The sequence below is a fragment of the Rhineura floridana genome, chromosome 21 (assembly GCF_030035675.1).
Source record: "Rhineura floridana isolate rRhiFlo1 chromosome 21, rRhiFlo1.hap2, whole genome shotgun sequence".
NCBI classification, from domain to species: Eukaryota; Metazoa; Chordata; class Lepidosauria; order Squamata; family Rhineuridae; genus Rhineura; species Rhineura floridana.
Genome location: NC_084500.1, coordinates 13,512,259 through 13,539,250, shown reverse-complemented (window position 1 = coordinate 13,539,250; position 26,992 = coordinate 13,512,259). Strand labels below are relative to the sequence as shown.

At 45.1% G+C, this 26,992-nt stretch overlaps 2 protein-coding genes across 11 annotated transcripts in view; one reads left to right on the top strand and one right to left on the bottom strand.

The window, feature by feature from the left end:
* The window catches only part of AATF (apoptosis antagonizing transcription factor), a 109,505-nt gene extending 88,575 nt beyond the window's left edge, over positions 1–20,930 (top strand). The window contains exons 12-18 of one of the 3 annotated variants that reach the window (XR_009759838.1): positions 7,350–7,452; positions 8,906–9,112; positions 9,866–9,996; positions 14,582–14,664; positions 16,889–17,012; positions 17,749–17,847; positions 19,788–20,930. Coding sequence is in view for 1 of the 3 variants with exons in the window: in XM_061604848.1 (XP_061460832.1) it covers positions 2,459–2,522 (64 nt within the window). In the remaining 2 variants the exon portion in view is untranslated. Of the gene's footprint in view, positions 1–2,458; positions 4,115–7,349; positions 7,453–8,905; positions 9,136–9,865; positions 9,997–14,581; positions 14,665–16,888; positions 17,013–17,748; positions 17,848–19,787 lie in introns of those variants that run through there. The other 2 variants (XR_009759837.1, XM_061604848.1) reach the window with 2 other exon arrangements.
* ACACA (acetyl-CoA carboxylase alpha) overlaps positions 17,748–26,992 on the bottom strand; it is a 239,190-nt gene continuing 229,945 nt past the window's right edge. For 7 of the 8 annotated variants that reach the window (XM_061604839.1, XM_061604842.1, XM_061604846.1 and 4 more), the window contains 2 exons: positions 23,163–23,299; positions 17,748–20,722 (listed from right to left, as the gene is read on the bottom strand). In XM_061604839.1, coding sequence (XP_061460823.1) covers positions 20,596–20,722; positions 23,163–23,299 — 264 coding nt within the window. In that variant the 3' untranslated portion in view covers positions 17,748–20,595. Of the gene's footprint in view, positions 20,723–21,874; positions 22,023–23,162; positions 23,300–26,992 lie in introns of those variants that run through there. The other variant, XM_061604841.1, reaches the window with a different exon arrangement.

The window sequence follows — 26,992 nt, the reverse complement described above, 5'->3', positions numbered from 1 at the left end:
TGGCTGTCCCTGTATCTCCCCCCCCCGCCCCGCTTTGATCAAATCGAGAGCTCCCCAAATCCAGAGCAGTCGCTTTAAAATAAAAAATGGATCTTGGATTACCTGCGTAATGTGTAGCTCGGCTCTCAAGCATGCGGCTTCCAACTTTAATTATTCCAATTACTCACATTCCATTGCTACCATCATCAGATGATAAAATGTGTGGATTGGGCTCTTAAATGATGGTTATCTTGCATGGAAATTAGCACAGCACTGAAAACTTTTGAGATGAATTGGTGCAGAGTGTATTTACTTACTAGCTGCTGATCGTGTTTCTTATGCTTACCTAACCAACCATGAGGACTAGTAACGTGTATGTGTGTGTAAAGCGACAGGATTTCTGAGAGTTTCACAAGCACTTCATGGTGATTGTGTTAGTATATCTTCATCTTTCTGTAGATCTATAGATATTTATTTATTTTTATTTATTTAAAAATTTTATATCCCGCCCTAGTTCCGAATTTCGGAATTCAGAGCGGCGTACAATAAACATAATCCCAAATTGCTAACAACATAAAAACAAAAAAACCAATTCATATAATAGTATTATCCCTAAAATATGCATCAAATACACACGAGATATACATGATATAGATACGATGATGATGATTTCAATTTATATCCAGCCCTTCTTCCCAAAGGAGCCCAGGGCAGCAAACAACAAGCGCTAAACCAATAAAAACATCTTTAAAACAATTCCAGTGCAGATGCAGACTATCTTAGGCCTCTACTAAAAAGGCTTGTTGAAATATGCATTTGGCTGTTCCTTTCCTGAATCTTTTTGCCTTCACAGGTTTCAAGTATATGCACTTTTTTAAACCATAGCCTAGTTTTTTGTTTGTGCGTGTTTGGCAAAAGCCATCCTGTTCCCATTATCCACAGTGTTACTGATAGCGGGCACTATTAATTTGAATCTCTTGTTGTTGGGCTGTTTTCATTCCCCCGCCTTTCCTCCAGTTCTGTGTCAACCTGAAGGAATAAAGAACAACGTATATGAAAACTAAATTATCGTCCCACACAGCCTGCCTGATTGAATCTGCCTTACACCCCCGTGGTCTCATACATCCTATTAAAATATTCAATCTTGTTCTATTCCTTGAAAAGCCTTGTCTGGAAAGGGCAAACTTACAGGGAAAGAAGAAACCTCATTCCCCAGAGAGATGGAATCTAGCCTGGGCGCAGTATTTACATATTTCTGTGCAGCGAGAGAGTGGCACTACACAAGGACTCCCCAGCCCTCGTGTTTATTAATAAAGATTGCTGAATGCATTTTTAATTATCTGGCGGCCTTTTCATTTGAAGCAGCTTCAGATGGGGCTGCTTGCTTCTTGTCAATCGACCTTGAAAAGTTCCTGTTCCCTCCCTTTACTTAACCCTCTGGCACCTCAGGACAAGACTACCGCAGCACTCTCTTTGTGGAGCAGCCCTTGAAAACTGTTCGGGTGGTTCAGAATGTGGAGAATCCTCCTAGCAGGGATGCCGTTGCATGAGTGGCTTGGCATCTGCACAGGCTCCGTGTCCTACTTCTAGGAACACATTCATTCCCTCCGTGGACTGCCCCTTCCTGCCTGACCAGAGGTGTGGTGGTTGGTGCCACAAGACAGGACCTTTTCAGTGGTGGCACCAAATTTACGGGACTTGCTGTCCAGGAAGGCCAATCTTGCATCTTATTAGCTTTTAGAGGATGTGTGAACAGTAGAGGCTGGCCGATGTGGCTCTTCTCCACCCCACCTCGGTCTGCCCTCAGCCAGCCCCCACCTGACTGCCTTATTGCTTACAACTAGACCAGGGGGTGCCACTGCCTGCCATCTTCCTCCTCCTTAATGTTGACCCTGGTAGAACTCAGCAGAAAGCTCGGATGAGTTGGCTGTGCCTGTCCTTTCCTTTGGCTCTGCTGACTGTTGGGCTCTGTTCCCTTGTCTTCCACCCCACCAGGCCCAGGGAAGAAGTCACCACTGCATGTTCAGCAAATATGGAAAAAATTCAGTATTTCAAAGAAATAATCAAGGACCTACTTAGGTCATGTTCATTGAACTCAGTGGGTCTATCTTCCGTTGCCCTCTGGGCTGGGGGAACCCCAGTGTGGTGCTGGTGGGCATCACAGTGCTTGCAGTCCCCTCTCTTGGGCCAACTTGTTCCTCCCAATTGTTAATTAAAAAAAAACTAAATTGAATGTTGTTTTTTGGTTATTTTTTTCATCTGTGTTTTATTTGTTTGGGGGGGCATAGGGTTTTTGCTTGGTTTTTGGTGGGAGGGGTTCTGAGAATCGCCAGCTTTTCTTGGAGTAGGTATTTTGTGGTGCCTTAGATTTTCAGACATGCCCCCAGCCTCGAAAAGGTTAGGGACTCCTCTTCAAGGCTGATAAATGAAAATAAATAAAACCTTTCGCACTTTTCTGTTCCCCCTTCTCTCCCACCAGAACAGAGCTTTATCGGTCACTCTTTGGCAAACGGGCACACCTCGAAGGTGGCGACCACCCTTAGCATTGGGTGCTGCACATCCATTGGCTCTGGAGGTATGCGAGGGGACTTGTTCACCACTTCGCACCACTTTCCCCAGTCGATGGAGCCACAGTCGTTCTTTCTGGGACATTTGTCGTATGGCAGTTTTCACTTGAGTATAACCGGTAGCGCCCACCGTACTTGATCAAGTTGGGAAGACGTGGGCTCATCTCCACTTTTCCAGAGTCAAAGATGCTCCTGAAATCTGACCTCAACACTGACCCGACGGGACGGTGCCCTCAGCTGGGCTTTTTCAGTCGTGATCGCAGTTAAGCGCTGCTTGGCTGTTGTTCGGCAACTGCTTCGCCGAAATATGTTCTTCCTATGTGCCTATTGAATACAAGCAGACAGTGCGTTGTTGTGTGCGGGTACTCGCACTGAGCACCGACACCTCTTTTGCTTCTTTTGCGCCCCTTGGCAGCCATTTTGTGCTGGCACCCACGGCACCTTTACGAGTGCTGGCATGCCATTTTTTACCCCAAAGAAGCACTGCATACAGAGCGTGGCACTAGCCCCTTTGAAGAATGATGCGCAGCCTGGCAGCGTGACCTGACTCCCAAAGTCTCGCTGTAGCCACCCCTGGGCCAAATCCAGATGAAAGCGTGTGTGTACCAAGGACTCCCCTTTAAGTCCACAGAGGATCTTTCCATCAACTTGTGTCATTGAACGCCTCGACGTTGGCCCAACACTCTGTGGAATGAAATCGGAACTAAAGGATGGAGTTTGTGTGCTTTGCTAGGAAAAGGATTAAAGCACCTTTAGCAGATGATACCGCAGTGTGGCTGTGATGTACCCTGGTGTATCCCTTGCCAGCTGTAAACGTCCAAAATGCTGGAAAAGAAGATAGGCGTCTCTGCTTTGTGGGCACATGGTTTGAAATATGTAACTAAGGAAATATACCTTCAGAATAATGGTCTAAACCAGCCCCCCCCAATCATTCTGTGATTCTAAACCAATGCCTTCCAGATGTTTTCCAGCACAGCTGCTCTGGCTGATGTGAGTTGTAGTCCAAAACATCTGGAGAGCCACAGGTTTGGAAAAGGCTGTTCTAAACTCCCCCGAAGTCTGTCTATATATATATATATATATATATATATATATATATATATATATATATATATATATCACACACACAGCCCGTCATCTGAGCAGTGGTTCTGAGGAAAGCAAAACTGAGAATATATATATTGCAACCAATAAATACACCTCTTCCCCCACCACCGCCACCCGGCCGTAGATCTTAATGTATTTAATTATTTTCAGTGAGGCCTCTCTTCCCCCCCCCCCCCCCCATTGAGAGGTGTTCTTTGTTAGATTTACACCGGGGCTAACCTCTACAAAGGGAAGATGATTCACTTGTTTTCATTCAGAAGGTCAAAAAGCTGGAAATTAAATCCCTATAAAGTGGATTTATTAGCCTGCCGTGATCAATCTCCAATGGAGATTATCTTGCATAAGTAATATGTGCATATGTACATCATAATATAGGACCTCTATTGGTTGTCTTACTTCGCTCGCTCTCTCTGTCTCCCCCCCCCTCCCCCGGCAAAATGGAATAAAATAGTTTTACGGAACTGGTCGCCTCATTTATTCATTTAAAATGGTGTCCATGGCACTTTTTTTTTAAGGGTAAAAACCTTCCCAAGGCAGTTTACATATAAAAGGCAAAACATAAAATTAGGTTGTCCCATTCAAATGTAATGCAGTCATTTAAAAACAAGCTGTTTAAAGCATTTCACAGCCCAGCAGGAACGCTCATATTTGTTTCAACAATTTAAGAGAAAACTCTTTAAAAAAAACAAAACTTCAAATTCATAAACCATTAAATCTCCCAAATTTAACTCGGCGTCTCGGCTAAAAAACCCCACTAAAAATAAACGGGTTTGATTGGGTTTTCTTCCTGTCCCATAACAGTAGAATCCAGAAATCTGAATGAAGCCAAAAGTTGGGAGCTTCGGAACAGACAAAAGAAAATACTATGCAGCGCATAATTAAACTGTGGAAATCCTCTCCCACAGGAGGCAGCGATGGCCACCAACTTGGATAGTTTCAAAAGAGGATTAGACAAATCTGTGCGGGATATGGCTGTCAGTGGCTACTGGCCACAATGGCTATGTTCTACCTCCACGGTTGGAGGCAGTATGACTCTCAATATCAGTTGCTAGGAATCGCAAGTGGGGAGAGAGCTGTTGCCCCAGGTCCTGCTTGTGGGCTCCCCATTGGGGCATTCGGTTGGCCACTTTGAGAACAGGATCCTGGACTAGATGGGCCATTGGCCTGAAGCAGCAGGGCTCTTCTTAAGTTCTTAAAAGCTTGTTTTTAAAAGTCAGGATTGGAGGGACCAAATGTGTATCCCATGAAAGGGAGTTGTGCAGGCCTGGGGCCACCACCAAAGAGGCCTGTCTCTAGCGCGTAGCGAATGTCTGTCAAATTGATTGGTCCTGAAGGTCGGCTCACAACCAGCGCCTAAAATGTGCCAGGCTGATCTATTTATTACTTGTTTTAGTTGCAAAAATTTTATTTTAGTTTGTTCTTAAACATTCCTTTACTGCCTCTTCATCAAAGTCACAAGAACAGTGTATCTCACTCTTTCCACAAAACAGTGTCTTTGGTGGCTGGCAACAATATTATTATTATTATTACTACTACTACTGCTATTACTACTGCTGCTACTACAACTACTGAATGTGTATTATATTGGTATTAAAGTACACATTTTTTAAAAAGCTGAAAAAGAAGGCAGGTAAAATATCTCTAAAAAACAACCAGTTAAAACAAATTTCAGCACACAGTGGCCTGGTTCAAACCTAAGCCATGGTTTATTAAACTGTGATTTAGCATGATGTGTGAGCCCAGCCTACCAGCTTCACTTTGGTTTGTTTGCTTCCAACAAACCGCAGTCTGAAGCCGTGGTTTGTTGTTGGCTTGCGAACCTTGGTTTGTTTGCTGTGTGACTTGGCATTGCCTGGGAACTTGACACCTTTTGTTAACCAGTTTGTTTGGCCACCCCACCCTGAACGCTCACCAAGCTACAAAAATGCATGAGGCGAGAGCAGCTGGAAAACGAAGCAAACTTTGGAGAAACAAGCCACGGTTCATTGGATCATCTGTGGAACAGTTTGTGGTCAATTCCATCATTTGTTAACCAAACCGTGGTTGTTTAACCATGGTTTAGTGTTCTACTGTCTTGTAATTTTTACAGTGGATGCAGAAAGAAGCTAATTTTCCCTCTATTAACTGCTTTGCCTAGGAGTATTTCTGCAAATTTGGTATTGCTCTGTATAAGGAATGTGTCATAGCTTCTGTTACTGAAAGTGTTGCAAAGTTTTTTTTTATCACAGTGCAAATTAGGAAAAAATGCTGCCAGTCTTCTGACTAAGGAACTGCTTAATTTGTATTTATTTGGTTTGTAGTAATTATCAGCAGTTATGTTTTATATGTATTTTAATTTTTGTGGCTTTTTGTACTGATTTTAATCTTTTGGTGTGTGACCGTAATACATGATTCATTCATTCACTGGGATGAAATGTTGGTCAGCAACAGCTGCAGCATAGCTTGAGAGGGAATGTAAACGGTGTGATGGCATCACCGTTGCATTAATGGAGGAACAGGTGAAGGTTATATTGGATAGAGCTTATTTTTACCAGCTTAAAGGCCCATCGGGGAGGTGTGGCGAGTTCCAATCTCATCATCAACCCATGCTGCCCCTCCAAACTCCCTCCCACCCACGTATCTGAATCTTCAGGACTCGATCAGAGCCACAAACCCAGCTGTGCAAGGATTTTCAGTTTTCAAAAGTGTGGTTTCTAGTCCTCTTGGTTTTAGTGAAACCCACACACAAACACAAAACTTGGAAACGGAAGCTTCTGGCCAATTAAAAGACCCTGTGGTACACTGTCTCTCTCAGTTAACCCTCTTCATTTTGACAGGCATTTGATAGTTGCGTTGCCTCCCTTGTACTAAAAAGAGACAACCTTCCGTTCCTTGTTTAGAGAGGGAGAGGCGAACCTTTTTTGTTGCTTTTTATCAGACTTTATGGTGAGGTGACTGCGTTTTTTTGGAAGCAGAGCAAACCCCGGAACAGGTCAATGTTTTAAAAATTATGCAACTTAAGCTTGTATTTTAAAAATGTGGATTTTGTTTTATTTTTTGCAATTTTTCATATTGCTCTCTGTCTTGAGTTCTGAGATAGTGGTATGCTTAGATAATTAGACTTTGCACAGAACAGCCTTCCCAGAAATTAGGGGGGGAAGGGCTCTTTTGATGGTAGTATATATCGATTCCTTCCCTCCCCTTCAAACTGTGGTTAGGGAGTGCTGCTGCAGTTTGGGGAGCCCTCCTGAGTGGGGTACTGGACTTCTGCCCCGAAGTCCTACCACCATTCTTAAAAAAATCTGCTCTAAGGCCACTCAGAATCTTCCCCTCGTGTTGCTTGACTCCAGTTAAGCGAGTGTATATAGGTTTGATTATTTTGTGTAATTCTGGTTGTGGGTTGAGCTACAACAGGACACCCCTCCCTGAGCTCTACAAATCCTGCTGAGTCTCACATCTAGACTGTAAAAAAAACTGCAGTCGGGCTTTCGAGGCTATCTTTGTTTTTTTTAAACAGGCATAAGGACTAGAAACTTTGCTAGTTTTTGTTTGTCTGTTTTACTGTGAAGGACGCTGACATTGTGTCAAAGCTGAATTCTACTTCTGTTGAGATACCCTCAACCCCGGATGTAACCCTAAATATAAAATAAAAATGGCTGCATGTTGTAAAAATTACTGTACAGAAATGAAATGGCAGTGTGAATTCTTCCTATGTAGACTCTCCGAGTGGCAGAATGCGAGGACGGTTATCCCCAGCAGAAAATCGAAAGTTTTTTCCCCTCCCCATTCCCTCTAGGGTGCAGAGAGTATCTGTGTCAAGGTGAGTATTGACTTTTGTCTTAGAAAATGTATGTAGCATGGATGAATAAATCTTTATGTGCATTTGCAGCAAATCCAGAGCTTGTAGATCTTAGAGAAGCACATTGATTTCCCCCCCGCTTCCTCCTCCTCATCTACACCTCCTTTTTCTCCAGCTTTCCGAGGGTCACCATTTGCCGGATGTAAAGTTTATTTATTTAAAAATGCCAGCAGTGTGGGTCCTTTTGCTATTTGCCATATTTCTCTTTTGGGATCTAGTTGCACGCCAGCCCTCAGTGAATACTTTTGAGGCACACACTGCGGCAGCTGGTGGCTTCAGCATCAGTGGGACAGTGGAATCTGCTCCGGGTTTTATTCTGAACTTCCAAAGAGCTGCCCAAAGTGCTTTCAGCCACTGCCTGTCATTGTAGACAGTCCTGAGCTATTGAACCAATGGACTGATTCAGTATAAGGCAGCATCCTGTTTTCCTATTTAACTTATTTCAGAACCAAGGGAACTAGAATCTTGCTTTATTTTTAGGAAGAGATCTGTAGCTCAGTGGTAAAGATATTCTTTGCATGCAGAAGGTTCAATCCCCAGCATCTCCAGGTAGGACTAAGAATATCCCCTTTCTGGGGAGCTGCTGTCAACCGGTGTTGACGGTACCGACCAACATGTAGACCAACAAATTTATGGAGGATAAAGGCTATCAGTGGCTACTAGCCATGATGGCTCTGCTCTGTCTCCATGATCAAAGCAGGATGCTTCTGCAAACAAGTTGCTGGAAACCGCAGGAGGGGAGACGTGCTGTTGCGCTCAGGTCCTCCTTGCGGGCTTCCCATTGGGGCATCCGGTTGGCCACTCTGAGAACAGGATGCTGGACTAGATGGGCCACTGGCCTGATCCAGCAGGCTCTTCTTATGTTCCCATGTATGAGGCAGCTCCATAAAACCCAGGAAGACTTTTTAATGTGTATTTCCCAAAGCTCCAATAGCTGGGACAGAGGTGTGGGCTTCTTCCTGGTTTAAATTAGAGGCATAATTCATTGTTCAAAAAACGCCTATTTTTAAGACACCCTTTTTTGCAACTGCAGAATAGGCCGGTTCAAACTGTCTCCTGGCGCTCCATCTTCTCTTCTTCCCAGTCAGGCAGAGCGTGGGGGTAGGAGCGTGTTTCAAGCCAACACTTCTGGAATTCCCTTCACCCTGGCCCCCAAATCCCCATGACTATTGGCTGCAATGTGGACTGTCAGGAAAACTGGAACACCCGTAATCTGCTCTTTTCTCTTGTCAAAACTGTTCAAAGTGGTGTGATAATGCTTTAAATGTATAGCGCAGATGGAGCCTGAATCTATCCTCGGATATGCCTAGGAGCACAGAGCTTTAAAAATGAAGATTTGGCAGAGACAAGTTTCTACCTTTTAACAGAGTGGTGGGTTCACTGCATTTTGTTCCTTTCCTTTTTTTGACGGCAGCTTCCCACGTCATTTGGGTGCCGTCTGTTGGAAGTGAACGCGTGGCCCACCAATATCGTCTTCTGCCCGTCAGGACCAGTGATGGTTGGTGTGGAAAGGAGCCATCTTGAAACTGATTCCCTCCAACCGATGGGTCCAGAGCAGCATGAGATCTAGCCATGTAGAAAGGCCTCCTGCACCACTCCAATATGAAATCCATCCTTACAGGTTTGAAGCTGAAATTGAAATCGGTGAGGAGCCAAGCCTTATTTAGGACGCCGCCTTCCCCCCTATGTGCCGTCTTGAGCACTTCGATCTGCGGAACAGGCCCTGTTACAGGTGCCACATAATACTCATTCCGCGCTTGTACGAAATTGTTCTTTTAGCACGGCTGCACCTCCGCTTTGGAACTCCCCGCCTATTGACACCAGGCAGGTGCCTTTGCTGTATCCTTTTCAGCACCTGCTTAAAACATTTCTCTTTAGGGAAGCCTTTCCAGATGCATAGATGTTGATCTCTTTTAATCTTTTTAGTTAGTGGCTGTTTTAATTGTTTTAAATATGTTGTTAATTACTTGTTTAACAGTTTTATTGATAATTTTAATGGTTTTTTAAAAAGCTTCTTAGAGATCTTTACATTCAAGCGGCATATAAATTTTGTTAATAAAACACTATGTAATATTGATTCCCTCCCCCCAAGAGCCAGATACGGCTTTAAAAAGGATTAGACAAATTTATTGAGGATAAGGTTATTAGTGGCTACTAGCCATAAGGACTATGCTCTGCTTCACTGCCTCACTGATCCAGAAGGGCTCTTCTGATGTGAACCAAGGAATTGTCAGTCTTGAGACTCATCCAGCCCCAAACTCAGTAGGCACCATTAGGGAAATACAAAAATAGGGATTTGGACGGGGGGGGGAGAACAGTGTTTCTCTCCTTTTTTTCCTGGTGATTTAACATGCCTTCTGTTGTTGCTTCCTAGGCCTTAGGCAAACAGCCTCAGTCCCTCGGTCTGCGATATGGACGTTTCTAATGCTGACGCTACCGTACAGGATTATGGGGAGGATTACAGAGAGAAATCTACGTGAAGTGCTTCAAATGCTCCCTCCTAAAGTAAGGATATTAGAAATGCTTGCTGTTACTCACAATAGGGCATTTGCTGGATGTGGTCCCTGTTCTTGATATCAGAGTAGCCTTGCCGTGGTTCGGTGAGGAGTAGGGGTGTATATGTATGTGCGTGTGAAGATAGATAGATAGATAGATAGATAGATAGATAGATAGATAGATAGATAGATAGATAGATAGATAGATAGATAGATAGATAGATAGATAGATAGATAGATAGATAGATAGATATTTAAATGTCTGTTTCTCTGTTTGACCGCTGGCGTCTTTTCCAAAGCTGCCTCCTGGTGCTTCCAGGCATGTTAAAAGGGTAGCATGGAACCACTCTTAAACTGCTGATAATGCTTGTTTCATATTGTTTGAAGAGATAAGCGGGAGGTGTGGGGAAGAAAAGAAATCCAAAGCCTTACTGAGGGTACCCTTGAATCTTTGCTTATCAGTGGGCAAGCAGGTTCTCTATCTCCCCCCCTCCCCTTTACCTGGGCGGCATGATACCTGGAGAACCCAGCAAAGGAAGGTTCACCTGGGAATCAGCCTGGTTTTATCCGCTAAGGTCAGCTCTCTTATCCTCCCCCCCCAACACACACACACACCCCCGATAGAAAAACGGTCCATTTCCAGGATTGACAGGAGCAATCCAAGCTTGCTTGTGTAACTCCCGCCCTCAGCCAGTTGCCAGCCTTTCACCAAAGCATCTGGAGCGGCTGGGCGGCCGCGGAAGGTAACAGAGGACTGTCATTAATCAGCTGTGTTTCCGATGGCACATCTTACCGTGGCTAATATAAATTACTTTGTTGACTTGCTAGGCTGTGCTCCTTGGATAATCTCTCTCTCTCTCTTGTGTGTGTGTTGGAGAGAAAAAGGAACACGCCTGCTTGAACACAGACTGTTGTGTGTATTTAGTAAATCCTTCAAAGTTCTGTAAATAGCTTTCTTTTTCAATTTCATCATAAGAAAAGGGGCTTATTTTTTAACACATGCACACAACATTCCAGCAGAAATGGCCTTCAGAGCAACTTAAGCTTGACTCTCAAACAGGAGCTGAGAAACCTGTTGCCCTCTGGATGCTGTTGGACTCCAGCTGGTTCTCATCTCTGACCATTGGACATGCTGGCTGGGGACTAATGGGAGTCCAACAGCATCTGGAGGGCCAAAGATGTTTCCCACCCCTGATTTAAACCATACAAAAAGACACCAGGACCCAGCCTGCAGCTTATATATAAAGCTGTCTTGTTCCACTTTAAACAGTTATGACTTCCTCCAAAGAATCCTAGGGACTGTAGTTTGCCAAGGGAGCTGTGAGATGTTTGGAGATCCCTGTTCCCCTCCCTCGAGCTACAATTCCTAGAGTGCCCTGGGAAGAGGGATTGATGGTTATCAACCCTGGGCACTGTAGCCCCCTGAGGAGAACAGGGGACCTGAACCTGGGACCTTCTGCATGCAGAGCTGGTGCTCCATCACTGAGCTATGGCCCTTCCCCTTAAAATAAGCTTCCAGTCCTCATGGCTCTAAATAAAGGACTAATTTAAAGAGGTATGTAGGAATCATAATAATATAATATAATAATCTTTCTTTCTACCGCGCCCTTTTTCCAATAGGACTCAGAGCGGCTTACAACTAAAAACAACACCATTAAAACATCTAGAGTATATTATTAAAAAAGAATTAAACTATGAGAAAAATTAACACCATAAAATATAGGTTAAAAACAGCGGACAATTTAAAATAATAAAATCATATAATGTAATCACCAAACCTATGACACTTAATCCTGGTTGTTCTCTATCCCAAATGCCCGTTGAAATAAAACAGTCTTTACTTGTCGCTGGAAAGACGGCAAGGAGGGAGCTGATCGCACCTCACTCGGAAGGGAGTTCCACAGCCCAGGGGCGGCCACCGAAAAGGCCCTATCTCGTGTCCGAAGCTGCCTTATACCAAGTTAAACCATTGGTCTCTCTAGCTCAGTATTGCCTATTGGAGGAAGGCCCATAACTCAGTGGTAGAGTTACATTTTTTGCATGCAGAAGGCCCCAGGTTCAATCCCCGGCATCTCCAGGTAGCACTGGGAGTGCCCCCTGCCCGAAACCCCTGGAGAGCTGCTGCCAGCCAGTGTAGACAATACTGAGCCGGATGGGCCAACGGCCTGACTCAGCATAACACAGGTTCCTCCTCCGATCCTTCAGCTGCCGCCTCACTGGTGACAGCACAAGTCCTCACCCAAAGAGCGGGGCTGGATGTTGGTGGACCGCAACTCCCATCAGCCCCAGCACCATGGCCATTGGGTGGGATGATGGGAACTGTAGTCCAGCAATATCTGGAGAGCACCAGCTTCCCCATCCCTGCCTTATCCTCTCAGCCACTGCGCGCACATCTAGAAAATATTGCAGCTACCACAAATATGACGAACGTACACAAAGGGCCGTAGCTCAGTGGCGGAGCATCTGCCTTGTATGCAGAAGGTCCCAGGTTCAATCCCCAACGGCAGCTGCAGGTCAAGCCAGGAGAGACCACGTGCCTGAAGCCCCGGAGAGCCGCTGCCAGTCAGTGTCGACAATACCGGGCTAGACCTGACTCAGGACAAAGAGCTTCCTATGTTCTTAAGTATTCTGACTGGCAGCAGCTCTCCAAGGTTTCAGGCGAGGGTCTCTCCTGTCCCTCCGTGGAGATGCCGAGGAATTGAACCTGGGTCCTTTTGCACGCAAAGCAGGTGCGCTACCCACGGATCTCACAGCCCTTTCTCACGTCTGTCTCTGTCTTGGTTGACCACATTGTTTAGCTTCCAAAGGCAGAGGTGATCAGGGCAGACCCTCGGCTGGAGATCTCAGGCAGATGACAAGCTCATGGAACCGAGCAAAGGAGGTCCTTTTTGAAGGACTTATCCCAGGCCGCGCAAGTCACATTCTGGATGAGCTGAAGCTTCGGAACGCTTTTCAGTGGCACGTTTGCAGAGAACGCTGTCTGCAAGTTGCTGTCCCTCCTTGTTGGGTTGCTTTCTGCATTTTTAAAAATCATGGTTGCATTGGGAGGAATCAATCAGAAGCTCAAGGTCTCACCTCCCCCCAAGAAGCATTCTCTAACATCCTTGCAGAATCTTTGTAATTAATCCTGGTATTTGTTTGGGGGGTGGGGAAGTAAGCTTGATGACACATTGTAGGGCAGTTGATTAATATCTGACTCTTGCATTATGCGCAGTATGACTGGATTTTCTTTCCTTTTCATGGGATATTTTTACTGGTACAAGAGATCCCCTCCCCTTTTCTTTTAACATCTGTTGAAATTAGTTTAGCCTTGTGGTAGGATACCCCTCTGACGGGACATTCCCATTCCTACCTGGAGATGTCAAGGATTGAACCTGGGATCTTCTGAACGTAAAGCACATCTCTACCACTGAGCTACAGCACCTTCCCTAAAACTAAAGCAAGATTCTAGTCCTCATAGTTCTGAATTAAGGGCTAATTTAAAGTGAGACATAGAAAGCTGACTTACATCGGGTCATTCTAGCTCAATATTATCCACACTGAGTAGCAGCAGCTGTCTGGGATTTCAGACAGGGAACCTTCCCCAGCCCTATCTGGAGATGCTGGGGGTTGAACCTGGGACATTCTGCATGCAAAGCAGATCTTCTGCCATGGAGCTGTGGCTCTCCTCTTAAATTCTCAAGAGTAATCCACCACTCTGCAAGCATCAGTCCACTTTGTTTGTCCATAGGACAATTTTTCTCCAAAACCCAGTGACTGAACCGTAAACTCCTTAGGGCACGTTTTGTTGTTGCTGGAGGGTTTGACTGTTGGTTGTCCAAGGGTTGACCCACTGGCCTTGATTAGGTTTGTTGTCATTTGGCCTGAGGTGCCCTCATCTCTTCTTCTGCACACATTTTGCAGTCACAAAAATTTAAACTACATTTATGAGGAAAGGGCAACCATGGAACAGGCTCTTCTGCAAATGTTTCTCCTTCATATCATCACTTAACAGCTATGCTGAATTTCCCAACAGGATTTAGATTCTTTAGCCGTTTGCGATACCACTGTTAATTAGCTTTAAAAAAATTAAAATAAACACTAGTTCTGACCTGACTTTTAAAAAAACCCCAAAAACCCCAAGGTGAGCGTAACAGAAATGGTGCACTTTCCCCATCCCTTCCCCTCAAAACTAAAATAGCGCAGAATTTCAACTTTCAGACAAACAACTTCATTTACAAGTGTGGCTCTAATTAGCTTCTGAATTAGTAAAACGGAGTTCTGCCCCCCCCCAGCCCCCCCAGAGTGGCAAAAGCCCAGGGGGGAAGCGGCAGAATAGCGAGAATCGCATTTCCAATTATTTTGTTGAATTGCTAATTTAGTTATTGTGGCTGGCGTAATTGTGAAGGGTATTGGGTGTGCAATTCAATTTGTTTTAAATATTTGTGGGAAGGGTGGCCGGTAATGGAGCTGACCTATTTTGCAGTCTAAATTGAGAGGACTCAAGCAAGGGGGTGGGGGTGTATGGGGGGAGGGGAAAATGCTGCTACAAAGCCTTCGTTTTTTGTTTCAATTTTTATTTTGATCTGTCTCTTTCTCTCTTCATCTCTCTTAAGACCATTGAAGCAACAAAAGGTTTAAATTAAAAGATGATAGCATTTTGATCTACCAGCTTTTGCAAGCTTTTGCCGCTTTAGAGGTAACCGTTCTGGGCATTTTTAATATGTAAATATTTTAGGCTAACCTATTGAAATATACATTTCCAGAGTTTGGGCAGGGTGCCCTCCACTCTTTTGGAGGCTGACATTTTACTGTGTTTGTTAAAGTGATTCATGTATTGAAACACACACACACATATATTACATATACACACATACGCGACCCTACCCAGATATAATCTTGGTTCACTGAAGGCAAACACACACAGGGGGAAATGAATCTGTTGTGCTGATTTGATGCAATTTAACACCATTTCGTCTTAAATTAGGAGCAATTATTTTTTTTAAAAAAATAAAAAATTTAAGGGATCTGTTTGGGAGTAAACAGACCCCTTTGCGTCTACAGCTTTCCTGAGAGGGGGCGGGAAATGTTTCCATTAGCTACACCTGCAATTAAATTCTGTTGAGTAGCAGTGGGGAAAATGCCGTATGTGTGGGTGCACACAGCCACTTGTAAAAACGCTTTAATGGATGAAATTGTATCACCACTACCCCCAGCCCCCACTTGTCCTGAATGTTAAGAAGTGGGTTTTGTTTGATATGACACATCTGTGAAGGGAGGGTGCAGGGGAGGGAACCCAGTGCAGGATATTGAGACTTTATGCTTGTAACATTCTGCATTTAATGCCCAGTCCTGTGAGATTAGAGCTCAAAAAAAAAAGTTTAGATGCATAAAACTTCATTTTGTATAGATTGGGCAGGTGAAAAAAAATTAAAGCCACACTTGTGAGCTTTTTACACTTTAGGCCTAGTCTACAAGCAGCCGCCAAATGGGGTGTTAAAAATGGAGTGGCACAACTATCTAGATGTTTTAATTGATGTTTATTGATCTTAATTGCCCTTACGCATATTGCAAACTGCTTTGAGAGTTCTAAATGAAAAGTGGATTTATAAACTTTTTTTTTTAACACAGAGCAAACTGGGATGTCAAAGTGAAGGGCTCTGGCATAACCCTTTCCCCCTGACACGCTAGATTTCTAGGGGCAGTGAATTGATTTCCTTATGGGAATTTTCAGCTATTGCTACCACGGCTTGGAAAGGGGATGAGACAAAATTTCATGGAGACTAAGCCTAGCCATGTCTACTAGCCCATAACTACCGTATCACAAGCAGCTGAATGCCAGTTACTGGGGATCACAAGTGAGTGAGGACTATTGCGCTGATGCCCTGCTTTTGAACTTCCCAGAGGCATCTGGTTGGCCACTGTATGAAGAGAATGCTAGACTAGGTAGGCCGTCTGCCTGATCAAGCAGGGCTTTTTAGAGGCCCCTATTGCCTGAAACCTTGACTGTGAGCAGTTGCACTTCTTCCTGAAGAAGGCACAAATGCGGAGTTGCATTTGGTGCTCAGATGTTTAAGGCTGCATATAAATATTAGTTAAAGCATTCCAGATTTTGTTTTTGCTTTTGTTTGTGAGTGAAGCTGCTACATTCTGAAAACACAAAAGGCCGTGTCAAGGAACAGAGGACACAATCTGATTGTTGTTGTTTTATTAAAAGAAACTTGAGCACCACAAGTTGTCTCAAGACACACATCAATTAATACTTCTGTCGGATGGTTCAGCCAGGTTCTTTCTTGGCTTACACCCTCTGCTGCTTATACTTCAGCTAAAAGCTTAATGGGAAAAGTATCTTTTAAATCAGAGGATGCCAGTGTGGCACCAGTGCGCCTAGCAGTACCTCTTATGGTGCCCTGCGAAAGAGATCAGTAAATATCTATTCTGTTATGCCACACCCCCATGGCAGCCATTTTGTGACTGGCACCCACACCACTTTCTCGACATTCCAAATGTGCTCACTGGCCCCAAAAGGTTGGCAACCCGTTTTAAATATTCTGATCAACAGAAAACGGATCCAGACCGTTATTTCTCTTGCCCCACCCCAGCTGGTTCCAGTCGGCATGATGAGACCAGTGGCAGATGGAAGGTTGTATCCAGTGCTAATCCTACTGAGTTGTATTTAGCCACTCAGAGTAGACCCACTGAAATTAATGAATCAAAGTTAGTCATGTCTATTAATTTTAATGGGTCTACTCTGAGTAGGACTAGCAAGGAATACCACCCACTTTGAATTTAATTTCAGAGGGTCTGCTACTGAGTAGAATTTAGTTGGCTACAACTCTTTTTCTATAAAACATTTCGATATAATCCATCATACTAGATTTCAGCATTCAGACAATTCAACTGCCATTGCTATTATTTTTTAGATGAATGTGGGTCAAGGACCCAAAGATGCGGCTGATGTGACAGCCCTGGTGTTGTCACAATGGGATTGTCGAAGTCGGTTGCCCCAGAGCCGAGAGCACAAAGGGACTCTTCTTTTTTTTCCTGGTAAGTAACAGCAGAACAGGTGGATCCCAACCTGGCAATAGCTGTGAGGGGCAGGGTGTGTGTGTGTGTGTGCAGGGAGTTGTGCAGCAGCGCAAAACTGGTTGTGGGAATGTATGTTGGACTGACTCTGAAGGGCCACTTAAAGAGAGAGAAATGATCCTCCACTTGCTGTGGCTGGTCGGTTAGGCCACCTACACTTAAGATCAGTTGGACCTTCCTCTCTCTCTCTCTCTCTCTCTCTGAAAGTATTTGAATGAGGCTTATGTTTGCTTTGGTGAAAATAAAACAAGCAACGTTTTCTAGAAAAAGAAAGGGAAGGCACTCAGTCATCTTCCGCCAACCTGGTGCTCTCCAGATATTTTAGACTACAATATCCATTAGTCCCAGTTGGCGCTGATGGGAATTGTAGTCCAAAACATCTGGAGGGCGCCAGGCTGGCAGAGGCTGCACTAAATCCTCATGAGGAAAACCAGGAGCCAGCTCCGTCCTGAGGCTAAAACATGAAAGTCCTTAGCAGCCTTTCTCGTCGAGCACTTACGAGTGTTCTTATTCCAAACTTCAATATTTCTTTCACTAAATATGTGCCTCTCTTAAGGACCTTCCTCTACATGAACCGAAAAGCAGCAAATTTGGGATGTGTTCTTGGCAGGGGGCACAGCAAGCAATCCTGGCTCTTTGATGTGCATCCGTAGCACACCTGAACATGCCCATCTCTCTCACGCCTTTTCACTCCTAGGTGTACCCTTTTTAGCTGGAGCTCGAGTGCATAGGATCCAGCATACTTCGTTTATTTCGATGGGACGCTTAGCATAATCCTATCCATGTCTACTCTGAAGTAAGTCTCACATTACTTTTTTTGTTTAGAGATGTTTTTATTTTATTTTTAATTGTATTGTTTTAACAATTTGTCTTTTTGTCACCCCTCTTTCAGAGGAAAGGTAGGCTAGAAATGTAGTAAATAAAAACAGTAATTTTTAATTCAGTGGGGCTAGGATTGCAGCCTTTCTGGTAATGGCTGGCTTCACTGGCTCTAAGCATCTGCTGTGAGTGGCCCCATCCCTTTAAAGCAGCATTATCCCACTGTAAACAGTTGTGGCTTCCCCCAAAGAATTTTGGGAAATGTAGTCTGTTAAAGGTGCTGAGAATTGTTAGGAGACTCATATGCCCCCCAAAACTACAATTCCCAGAGTTCCCTGGGAAGAGGAATTGACTGTTGCACATACTCTGGTATGATACCTCTTTAAATGTATAGTGCAGATGGGGGCACTGCTGGAACCCACCCCTATCATGCTCTTTTCCCCCAAAAAATTTGGCTGGAACACATGTGAATTTCAGTTGCTTGTATTGTCTGACAAAGAACATGGCATTTATTGTAATGACTGAGCAGTACATATTCTGCTTTTGAAGGTAGGGGTCACGCAGTTGCTGCTGCGTTCCTCTTGCTGACACACAGGCACCCTGGTAGTTGGTGGAACAGTTGCCTCTGTTGCAATAGTGGCTTTAACAGCTGGCTGTGTTAGCAAAAGGGCAGTGGCTGGGCTCAACCACCCTGCAGTGGACCACACGAATGAATTGCATCGTCCCCTAACACCTGTATGTAGAACATGGTATGCGATTGTTCCCTGTGGCTGCAAATGCCCTTTCGCCATCGGCAGGCGAGGCAAGCGTGACTGAGCATAGCTGATCTGTCTCACTCACTGACCCCAAGAACTGCCTGCCAACTGCCACCCCGAATCTCCAAAAAGCAAGAGAGGTGTTGAGGGCAACAGGTGTGCACACATCTCCTGGTATTGGCATACCTGTGCAAATTCTGTTCAAGCAAGTTTCATGCATGGCTCCCAACTGCACGCACATGCCTTCAATGCCAGCAGTGCCGCTTTAAACCTCTTCTGTTCCAGAAGGCAACCCAAAGGGGCCAGCCAACAGAGCTAGAATGCCCATGTTGTTTTCCTGCATTGTCCTTCAAGGATGGTACGCCACAGCTAGCCTACAGGCCAAGTCTGCAGGTGTTGATTTACAGAAGTAAATGCTACCTCTAACTTGCAAATTAGCTCACAAAATTAGTAACAATTTTGCCTTCAGAGGTCAGAGCCAACATGGTATATAAGGCTAGGCACCTGTGGGGATTGCTCAGCACTGTAAGGGAGCAACTGCTTTCATGCCATAATGTGGTGCCCTCCCAGATGACGTTGCACCACAATGGCCATCATTCCCGACTACTGGCCAAGCTGGCTAAGGCTGATGGGAGCTGCAGCCCCAACAAGATCTGGGAGAGCACCCCACACATTAATGGTATGATGCTCCATGATGCTTTGGCGTGGAACCAGGCCATAATAAAAAGGTATGCTGTTTAACCAGCCTTCCCCAACTAGGTGCCCTCCAGATGTTTTGGACTACAACTCATGCTGGCTGGAACTGTAATCCAAAACGTCTTGAGGGCACCTGGTTGGAGAAGGTTGCGCTACACTTTACAGAGGAGGGCAGTGCAGCTGAGGCTTGCCCCCCTGTTCCTCCTAACATGGAGGTGCTTCTAGCTCCGTATTGTTCCACCCATGTGCAGTACATCCAAAAGAACCAGCCTCTTTTGCTCTAATTTGACATTTTCCCAGCAAACCTATGGAATGACTTTCATCAGGGAATGCTCCAACAGAGTCTGCCCCTGCGAATCTTGCACAATAACTTGCAAAATATGGAAAGGGAATGCTCACCGATTTGTAGGTCAAACAGGATGAAGGGAAATTATATCCCCTGAGGTAACTCTCTTGTCTGTTTCAGTAACAGATATCCGCTGCCCAGACTGACTTTCCTGTGGGCATGGTTTTTAACGTGTGAACAGAGAAACGAAACACCCGAGGAATCTGGAGAATGCCCTGTATCATCAACAGGTAAAGGAATCTTTTGTTCTCTTACCTGGCCCCCACTGAGGGGTGTGTGTGTGACAAAATCATTTCCGCTGCAAGCCTTCTGGATAAAGAGTGGACTTAAATTTTGTGCGTGAAGTGAAGTTGGCCAACACCAGGAAGGCAGACAAGGAAAGATGACGGCAATCTGAACCACGTAAGACAGAAGCAGCAAAAGGCCCCAAGGCCTCCCTTTTAAGGGTGGCGCTGCCACCAGCCCCCCCCACTACTACTGGCAAACACTTGACGTTTTGCCTGTGGAAGGTCAAGTAACAGACACACTGGACAAAAATTTACACACAACAAAAAGCTTGAGATGAGGGCACTGACAAAGGCCCTTCTCGTTCTCCCCCCACTTGATTTAAGACCTCATGGTACCAGGCAGGTACCTTTCATTATCTCTTTGCCAGCGCTGTATAAACAACAGTGACTTTGAAGAAAGCAAGTCCAATTACACTTTGTTAAATAAATAGGTACTATTATGCGACATCCGTAAGTTAATTGCGGGGGAGCCTGTCTTCTTGAAGTCTTTTGTAACTACTCTGTAATTTCAAGTCTGAGTTAAAAAAAATTAGAAGAAAATATAAAAAATCCTTTTCCAGCAGTTCCCCTGCCCCGTGCCAAGAGGTGTGGGAGGTGGATGGCAGAGCATCTTTTCCTCTGCTCCAGGCGGCCCCGTTGGCTTACGTTGAAGCGGGAGCGTCCATTGTGGAAAGGATGCGCACAATCTCAGCCCGCTGTGTCGGCGATATATGCTGGGTCATGTGGACAATGGAATCCATGGCGACCTCTGGATTGGCCTGGACCAAACTAGAGTGAGAGAGAGAATGCAGGTCACATGTTTTATCACTTTGGCAAGCTGCATGGGGCAGAGACTTTTCCTTGACAGGAAGCAGGACTGCTCTCTTTCCAGCTCTTAATCTGTTGTGATATTGTTTTAGACTTTTTAAAACGTAAAAGTTTTCAATAAGCCTGTTTAAGTGGAGATCTTTATCCCAGTCTGTATATGTATCGGATTTGAAATTGCTTGTACATATGGAACAGTTTTAAATTGCTGTTGATGATTTTACTGTGAAATCACTTCAAGGTATTTTATGGGAAGATATTCATAAATGGCGTCAAATAAACAACTACAAAGTTTTTCGGCTGGTCTTTTAAGTTAAGTCGCTTTGGGTAACTCAAAAAAAGTTTTAAATATAAAAATAACATTAAAACCCTCAAAGTATTGTCTGTCCGTGTGGCTCAGCCAGCCAGCCTGTTACTAAATGTACGTGAAGTTTAAGGGAGTTTTTTTTAAAAAAAATATTTAATATATTTCTGTCCCACCCTTCTACCCTACAACAGGGCACTCAGGGTGGCTCACAATAAAATCATATACCACAAAGAGCATTAAAATAGATATAAATACATAAAATACAGTTAAGAAATCTAGGGGAGTGATATTAAAAGGGGTAAAATTAAAAAGGTGGGAAAATAAAAGCAGTTTCCAGCTCAGCCTTCAGTCCCTCCCAAAGGCTCTCCAGAGCAGGGTGGTTTTCAGAAGTCTCCAGAATGCCATCTGGGAGGGAGCAGAGCGGGCTTCTTGGGGTAGGGTATTCCAGAGCTTGGGGGGCACGCAAGGCTCTCTCCCGAGTGCCTGCCAGGCTGACATCTTTCATTCCAGGCACGCAAAGGAAACCAGCTCATCTTAAATCACAGGCAGGTACGTACAAGCATAAGCAATTCCTCAGGTACACTGGTCCAAGGCCATTTAGGGCTTTAAAGGTCAAAGCCAGCACTTTGAATTGGGCCTGGAAACAAATTGGGAGCCAGTAGAGACAATAAAGCACCGAAGAGCCCCATGCTGCGATCCAGTTGAAATTCTGGCTGCCATATTTGAACCAACTGCAATTTCTGTTTTCAAAGGCAGGGTTAGGGTTAGATTTATTCAATTTGTAAAACAACAACCTTGAAGCAATTTACAACCAAAATGGTAGGAATAACAACATGAAACCATTATATACAAAAAAAGAGAGAGATTTAACAGATAACAAACAGCTGTTTTTGCGCAAGGGTCAGGGAGGCCACTGCAATGCTCCGAGGTCCAGCAGAAGAATGGCCATATATGAACCTGAAATAACCAAATCTTTGGCTGTAGGTTCTTCACGAACATGATACAAGGCATGCTGTTGGAGGGCTATAAATCAGTGACTAACAAGAGTATCAGAATCGAAGAGAAAAGACATTGGGGCCTGGAGTGCAAATCAAGTAAGCTAGACTATGGCTTACCCGGACCGTGGACATGTGCAGGCTCCCAGCAAGGAGCTAGCAGCCACTTTGCGCCTTCCCTGGTCTTTTTTACTCCCGCGCCACAGGTTTTTCTTGGCTACAGCTGGGGTAGGGGGAGAATTTAATCCAGTTTTGGATGACAGGTTGAGCCTAACCGACTGGGGCCTCCCCTCCAGTAGCCCACTCATTCCAGGGGGGACTCTCAGGCCCAGGAGTCAAATGCAGCCCTTAAAGCTTCGCTGTCTGGCCCCCAGGACACTCCTCACAGGGCCCAAGTGCACAGCCGCCTGCCTGGCTGGCATATGCCTGAACTCTGATAATGCCTCTACTTGTCTGGATGGAGGACAGAGAGGAGTGTTGCCTACAACACAAAAGGGAACTTACCTGTCATCGAGTTTATTATCCACCCTTTGCCAGCAGGCCCCATTTAAAATTTCCAATATTAAAAACAATGAAATTGCAATCACGAGGTGGATCCTATCGCAGGTGTCAAAGGCCAGGGTGAAGAGCATTTGCCTAAAGCTGTACAGTGAGGTTGCCAGAAACACCTCTGTGGGGAGGGAGTTCCACAACATAGGGGCCACCACGGAGAATGCCCTCCCCAAGCTCCTGAGGGCGGCAGAATGACCAAGCAGGCCCCCTCTGCTGATCTTAACACCTGAGAGGGTCTGTAGGGAAGGAGCCGGCCTCTCAGATATTTGGGGCTTAAACCATTTAGGGCTCTAAACACTAGCCTGAGCCCCTTGAATTGGGCCCAAACTAGTTGTTTTTGCCTCTGGGCCCAGCCAGCACTGTCATGCGGCCCTGGAAGACTGCCCAGAAGCGAATGTGGCCCTCAGGCTGAAAAGGGTTCCCCGTCCCTGGCTGAGCCCTAAACTGCGACAAAGGAACTAGGCCGTTTCTATGACCCAGGAAGCTCTTCTACAGGGTACGGATGAGGCCACGGAGCCTGCGGCGCTCTCCTTCCTGGGAGTTGCCTTACCTCCGTATCTGTTTCAGGATGTAGTCACGGGAGATGTACTTGATGTTCTCGTCCACCACTGAGCGGGCACCTTCCTCCTCCGTCAGCTGTTTCTCCAGCCACTCTACCAGGTCTTTGTTGTTATCCCACAAATATGCCTGCCGAGAGGAAAAAGCAGGTGGTGCTTATTAAATTGGCTCCAGCCCCTGGCAATTGGGGGGGGGGTCTGCAAACCAGCTCAGTGGCAGAGCATCTGCCTTGCATGCAGAAGGTCCCAGGTTCAATCCCTGGCAACTCCACGTGGGCTAGGAGAGTCTCCCTGCCTGAAACCCAGGAGAGCTGCTGACGACAGAGGCTAAGCCTTGCAGAGGAGAAATGTCTGCGCTCTCTCTCTCCCTCTCCTTTCTCTCGCTCTCTGCATGTGCCCTTGTTCTGGACAGCCTTCCTTTGGGGGCTGCCTCCCTCAACTGGGAGTGATCAGTGCAAGCACATGAGATGCAGGACACAGCAACGTTATCTACTCTCTGGGGAGGCCGGCTGGAAGCTACTCCAGGTGACGACACAACAGGCTGCCTCTTCTGGGGACGGGTGCCACAGGCTCAACAACACCTGAGCTTCTAAAATTAATGCTGCTGGTATAGGGAAAGTGAAGAAGCCCTGAAGTCGTTGCAATTATGCTAAAGCACTGTTCTTCAACCTTGGGTCCCCAGATGATGTTGGACTACAACTGCCATCATCCTCAGCGAGCTGAGTCACTGGTCAGGGGATCAGGGGAGTTGTAGTCCAACAACATCTGGGGGTCCAAAGTTGAAGAACACTGTACTAAAGCAGTAATCCAGACATTTCTGCCATACCCTCCCAAATGCAGCTTCATTGTAAGAAAGTTACTAGTCCTCATTAGTACTGCACTCAAAAATAAACAAGAACTGGGATTTTAAAAACAAGGTAAAAACAAAGCAGAATTCAGTCTCTCTTGTTTGTAACCAGTCAAGGAACCCCCCATTTTAGAAGCAGTGAAGATTACAAGAGAGGTCAAAGGGATGTCAACCGCGGCGAAAATCTCAGCAGCAATTTTTTAAAAAAATATTTGGGGGGGAGTGAGGTGGGGGAGAGGCAAGATCATTTAGCTCAGTATTTGCTAGGTAGTTGACTACATAATCATTCAGGAGTGTGTTAGAAGCCTAATAGCCTTCCCTCCTTATGTCTCTTTCCCTCTCATTTTCTTTACAAATAATTTAAGAATCGTTAATGGTTTCCGGGGGGGGAAAGCCCAAGTACCACCATTAGCGCTCATTCATATTTATGTCATTTTATTTGGGTAATTAAACACAAAAGCTCATCATTTAAAGGTGCACTATCCTTCTCCGTTATATTGCTAACGAAGTCAAAGTCAGAATGACAATGAATTCCGCATCATGATTTAATAGGCGGTCATGTTAAAAATAAAAACCAGAGATGAAGTATCTCCGGCTGGAAACAGCTGCAGCAGCACTCCTGGGGGGGGGGGGGGCTTGGCCCTTGTGGCAGGCGCCACGCAATGCAAAACGGGTCAGGCGAGGAAGCACAAAAAGCCCTGGCTTGTTCCTCATGCGCAAAGTACCCTTTTTGCCATGGGCAGGCATCTGGATGAGCCTCAGAGTCTGCTCTTCTTAGCTCAGAGGTGGGGCAACAAGGGTCGCAGCAGAAAGAGAAAGCAAAAGGGCAACCTCAATGTTGATTTTAGCCACCTATTTAGTATCGTGGCATAGGCCAAAAACTACAGCTGTTGGAATTATTCCTCGACCACTGTTTGGCTGTAAGCCATAGCAATTAATACATACAGAATATTCAGAGCTGAGCCACAAATTTAGCTGTTAATTTCCTGGCTATGTAAGTAAGGAAACAAACGAAGTCACATAATTTTCATACTGTGACTGTCATCCTCAAGCATACAGCTAAAATACCCACATACGTATTCTCCCTAATCAGACTCCTTGAATTTTGCCAGGAGGTTTAAAAACAAATTAATGCAACTATGAGGATTAGATTCTGTTGTTTCTTTTTTTAAAAAAAAATAATAACTCACAGAAATTCTCAGGAGACAAAAGACCTCCATAAGAGCAATGTATGGCCTGCCTGTCTACATGCTGTACACGTATTGTACTTATTCTGCAAAAAGAAAGAAACTGATAGCCAAAAAGGAGGAAGGTTTATATACATGGATCTCAAAAACCACCACACGTTGGGGTTGGGGGAAATGCACTGAAGTGTTTTATATCAGACCCCTTGCTCTGTTTCAATATTAGTTTGCTACTCAAGCATTTCTCTGTTATGATGGCTGAAAGCATCATTTTTTAAAAAAAGAAACGGGCCAGGCCACTATTCAGTGGTGAAGTTGTTGCTCAGCCCATGAGGTGATTGCAGGTTCTCCATTTAAAAGGTTGCTTGCTTGAACTCTTGCAAAGCTTCTGCTTTAGATAATTCAAGCAATCTTGGCAGGATGGACTTGGTATAACTAAGGACTACTAAATAACTGTCAGGACTAGTGTCTGAGCTTGCTCCCTTCCCTCCTTGTCCCTTTTTCCTTTTGTGCCACGTCTTTTCAACTGCAAGCCTGTGGGTAGGGACTGCCTTTGTTTTAATTGATTGTATGTAAGCCACTCTGGGAGCCTTTTTGGATGGAGAGCTGGATACAGATGTTACAAACGAATGAATAAAGTTCATGGCACCAGTGCAGGGTTGGCTAGCGGATTTCTTTGGTCAATTGCAGTATTTAGATAAAAAAAACAGGCTGATTTTGACACCTCCCAACATTACAAAGTTCTGACAACTGCCCTCTCTTTACAGACACCAAAATGGCAAGTACAGTTAAAATCCTCTCTTAGCCTCAGTTTCCTCTGTGTAAACTAGGAATGATAGGCAAGTCTCTGGCAGGGTTATGAGGAGAACAGACATGGAGACTCAAGGCCTGTCTGTTGAACTGCAGTCCCTGGGAACTTTTTGACTTAAGTACTACACTGCACCGTCCTTGGGAAATCCAATTAATTATTTTCTCTCTCCAGTAGCTGCCAGTCTGTAACTAAGCCCTAGACTGCCTGCGTTAAAGATACTTAACATTTTCACATCTATTGTCATCACAGTAACAAGCATTCTGCGTGCCACAACTATCAGCAACAAATTTACCCTCCAAGGTAAGAATAGGGAACCGGTGGCACTCCAGATGTTGCTGGACGACAACCCCCACTGTCCTTTGGACAGCTCCTTGAATGTTCAGACTAAAAGCCGGGGCAGGCTCACTGCCCCACTGTCATCAGAGCCACCAGTCGCCACTAGTTGTAACTGAGTAACAAACTGATGAGTGTTAATCGATTGTATAGATGTTTGCAAGCAGAGGTTTTGGGGGCCCAAAATGTTGCATGACCCCACTCACTCTTTTTTGCATCCATTTCCTACTTTTCATCCCTCAGCTTCAGCGTGGTCCTTTCTGCTTCCTCGAGTAATTCCAGCCAATTGGAGCTCACACAGTGAGTGTGAGGATGTCACAGCACCACATAGGTTTGGCTGTGTGATAGGAAGCTGCCTTATACCAAATCAGACTGACTCATCTAGCTCAGTATTGTCTACACTGACAGTGGCTGTCCAGGGTTTCAGGTGGGGAATTCTCCCGGCCCTACCTGGCAATGCCAGAGATTGAACATGGGACCTTCCGCATGCAAAGCTGATGCTCTGCCACTGAGCTACAGCCCCATGATGCCAAGAAGGGCAGAGGAAGCCAATTCTGAAAGATGGCAAAGCTCCTTGTGTCATATTGCCTTTACTCTGAACAGTCTTAGGGAGAGAGATGGAGTGTGAAGAGGGAAAAGTAAACCATC